This window comes from Gadus morhua, chromosome 11 (assembly GCF_902167405.1).
Source record: "Gadus morhua chromosome 11, gadMor3.0, whole genome shotgun sequence".
In the NCBI taxonomy this organism is placed as follows: domain Eukaryota; kingdom Metazoa; phylum Chordata; class Actinopteri; order Gadiformes; family Gadidae; genus Gadus; species Gadus morhua.
This window is the reverse complement of record NC_044058.1, coordinates 18,833,115-18,835,614: the sequence shown is the minus strand read 5'-3', so window position 1 is coordinate 18,835,614 and position 2,500 is coordinate 18,833,115. Positions and strand designations below refer to the sequence as shown.

The window sequence follows — 2,500 nt, the reverse complement described above, 5'->3', positions numbered from 1 at the left end:
ACTGCCGAACAGCGCGGTTTGATTATTCAAACAATGAAGACCACCGAGGTCGACTGGACTTTTACAAGCTGAAATAATAACGCAGATACCCCCGCGTTTATTCGGGAATCACATGTCCGAGCAGCCTGCGTCATTGCAAGAGAGTGAGCCGTACTAAACAGTCTGTATATTATATTAATACTCTGAGAGGCTTATAGTGTGTGTGTGTGTGTGTGTGTGTGTGTGTGTGTGTGTGTGTGTGTGTGTGTGTGTGTGTGTGTGTGTGTGTGTGTGTGTGTGTGTGTGTGTGCGTGCGTGCTTGTGTATGCATTTATTTGTTTACACGTGTTGTGACGGTTGTGTTTTCTTCTAAATTCCACATTTTAATTGTCTTCATACGATTGCTTTATGAACAAGCTCTCTTTGGAACAATGACGATAGAATTGTAAAAAAGAGTCAATCAATATATAATGAATGTGAAATGGTGACAATGCAGGTGGGTTTAAACATCCTTCAAAATATACTTTTGCTTTCCTTTGCTATCATTGCACTTAAAGTAAAACAGTATAAAGTTTGTGAATGATATGCTTAATTTAGCCATTATATAAATGAATGATATACACAGAAGAAGATACTCACTCACCTCTGTGCTCTACTACCACAACTCATTGACAAAATATACCTGTGAAAAGCTGAACTAATAAAGGGGAGAACCAACACGTTTTGTTGTTTGTCCACCAGATGGCGCCATGTCCGTATCTTTAAAAGACACCACAGCTCGTAACCAAGAACTCCGAGTCGAGGATGTTTCTTGTGAATAAATACAACCACTTACTAACTATTCAAATTTGAATGTATATTTTTGTTAGATATTAATTATTTTGTGTATCAAAAAAGAAAAAAGGCGAAATCAGTATCCCTAACTATTTATATGATCTATTATTTGAGATGATCAGAATAGTTTCTGAAGGCAGGCACCACTGCACTAAAGTCATTGTGCATGAATACGTTTAAGATTGAATGCAAGTTTGTAAATTATTATTTTTGGTGTACGCACCATCAGAAACCATTTCGCTCCATGGGCAATCCCTGAAAAAGGCGCTCAAGTTTCAGCACCCTGCAGTCTCCGTATATCGAGGCATACTAGGCGGGCCTAAACAAACAACCATTAGTCTGATTGTATAGTAGGTGTTGAGGTGGATTCCCGGACTTTTTCTTTAATTTGTACCATCTGAAGAAGAAACACCGTTGGTTGACTTCAGACGGGACTCTTCTCGGATTTCACCGGCCGAACTCCCTCCTACCCCTCAAAGTAGGCTTGGAGTTTGAAACCATCCTCGTCTGCTGATTGCACGGCGCCCGTCCCATGGGGGAGAGAGCTTTAGCTGGTGTCTGGGTTGGAGGGACTATGGTTTGAATCCGGCCCTTCGAAAGCACCCTTTTGCATTGGATCTGTCCATGGTGCAGCAGTGACAGATAGGTATTCACTTCGGATGCGCGTCAAACTACTGGGTGACTTCAGCGGTGGAGATATTAAACGTGTTAGTATGCAACTTCAGGACCACCAGCTGTCCAGTGTTTTGTGTGGATAATCCATCCAGCTCCTGCAATCGGGCACAGCAAGAAACCAGAGTGGAATGCAAGACTATGAAAGATGGTGAGATTTTCATTTTCTTGTTCCTTTCTTTCCATTACTTTGTTAATCTTCGCCCCATGAACTAGCGAGGCGGATAACTTTAAGCTGAGCCCGGGTGCGCAGTGCTGCGTCGACAGATCTGGGAGTGCAGATGAACTTCCACAACTCCGCAGAGAACTCCTCTGTGATCTGCTCGCTCTGGGAGCAGGAGGAGGTGGAGGAACGTAAGCGCAGTGTACCTCGGGTCAGAACAGTTGATTAATAGAAGAAACTATTCTGGTCTTTAATCGATCCGTCTCTCAGTCAGTCTGTCTGTCTGTCTGTCTGTCTGTCTGCCTGCCTGTCTGCCTGTCGGTCTCTCTGTCTGTCTGCATATATATCCTCCACGCAATGAATGATTCCGTACCAAGGAATCAATTATAAGACAAGCCTATAGCTTATACTATGAAATGCAGAACATTTGCAGTGCAGTGCATTTCAAAGGCTGCACTACAATAAAAAGCTTAAAGAGAGAAATTCAAGATAATACAGGTGAAGTCTAAAGCATCATCAATGTGTGAGTCTCTGTGTGTGTGTGTGTGTGTGTGTGTGTGTGTGTGTGTGTGTGTGTGTGTGTGTGTGTGTGTGTGTGTGTGTGTGTGTGTGTGTGTGTGTGCGGTGGGGGGGGGGGGGACCCTAACCACTAATGTCAAGGTGGGGGAGTCCAAACAGTTGTGCGGAGTGACAGCGGTCCCTCTTTTAACCATGGTCTTCTCGAGCCAGTCTCTCGTTTCTAATGGGTTCCACATGCACACACACACACACACACACACACACACACACACACACACACACTCACGGACAAACACACATGTAAGCACTAAGCACACAAACACACTCACACAT

At 43.8% G+C, this 2,500-nt stretch overlaps 1 protein-coding gene across 3 annotated transcripts in view; it reads left to right on the top strand.

Moving 5' to 3' along the window:
* The first annotated feature begins 980 nt into the window (after positions 1-980).
* Positions 981-2,500, top strand: part of gask1a (golgi associated kinase 1A) — a 26,751-nt gene continuing 25,231 nt past the window's right edge. For 2 of the 3 annotated variants that reach the window (XR_003978451.1, XM_030369569.1), the window contains exon 1: positions 1,003-1,636. Coding sequence is in view for 2 of the 3 variants with exons in the window: in XM_030369569.1 (XP_030225429.1) it covers positions 1,634-1,636 (3 nt within the window). In the remaining variant the exon portion in view is untranslated. Of the gene's footprint in view, positions 1,637-2,500 lie in introns of all 3 variants that reach the window. The other variant, XM_030369568.1, reaches the window with a different exon arrangement.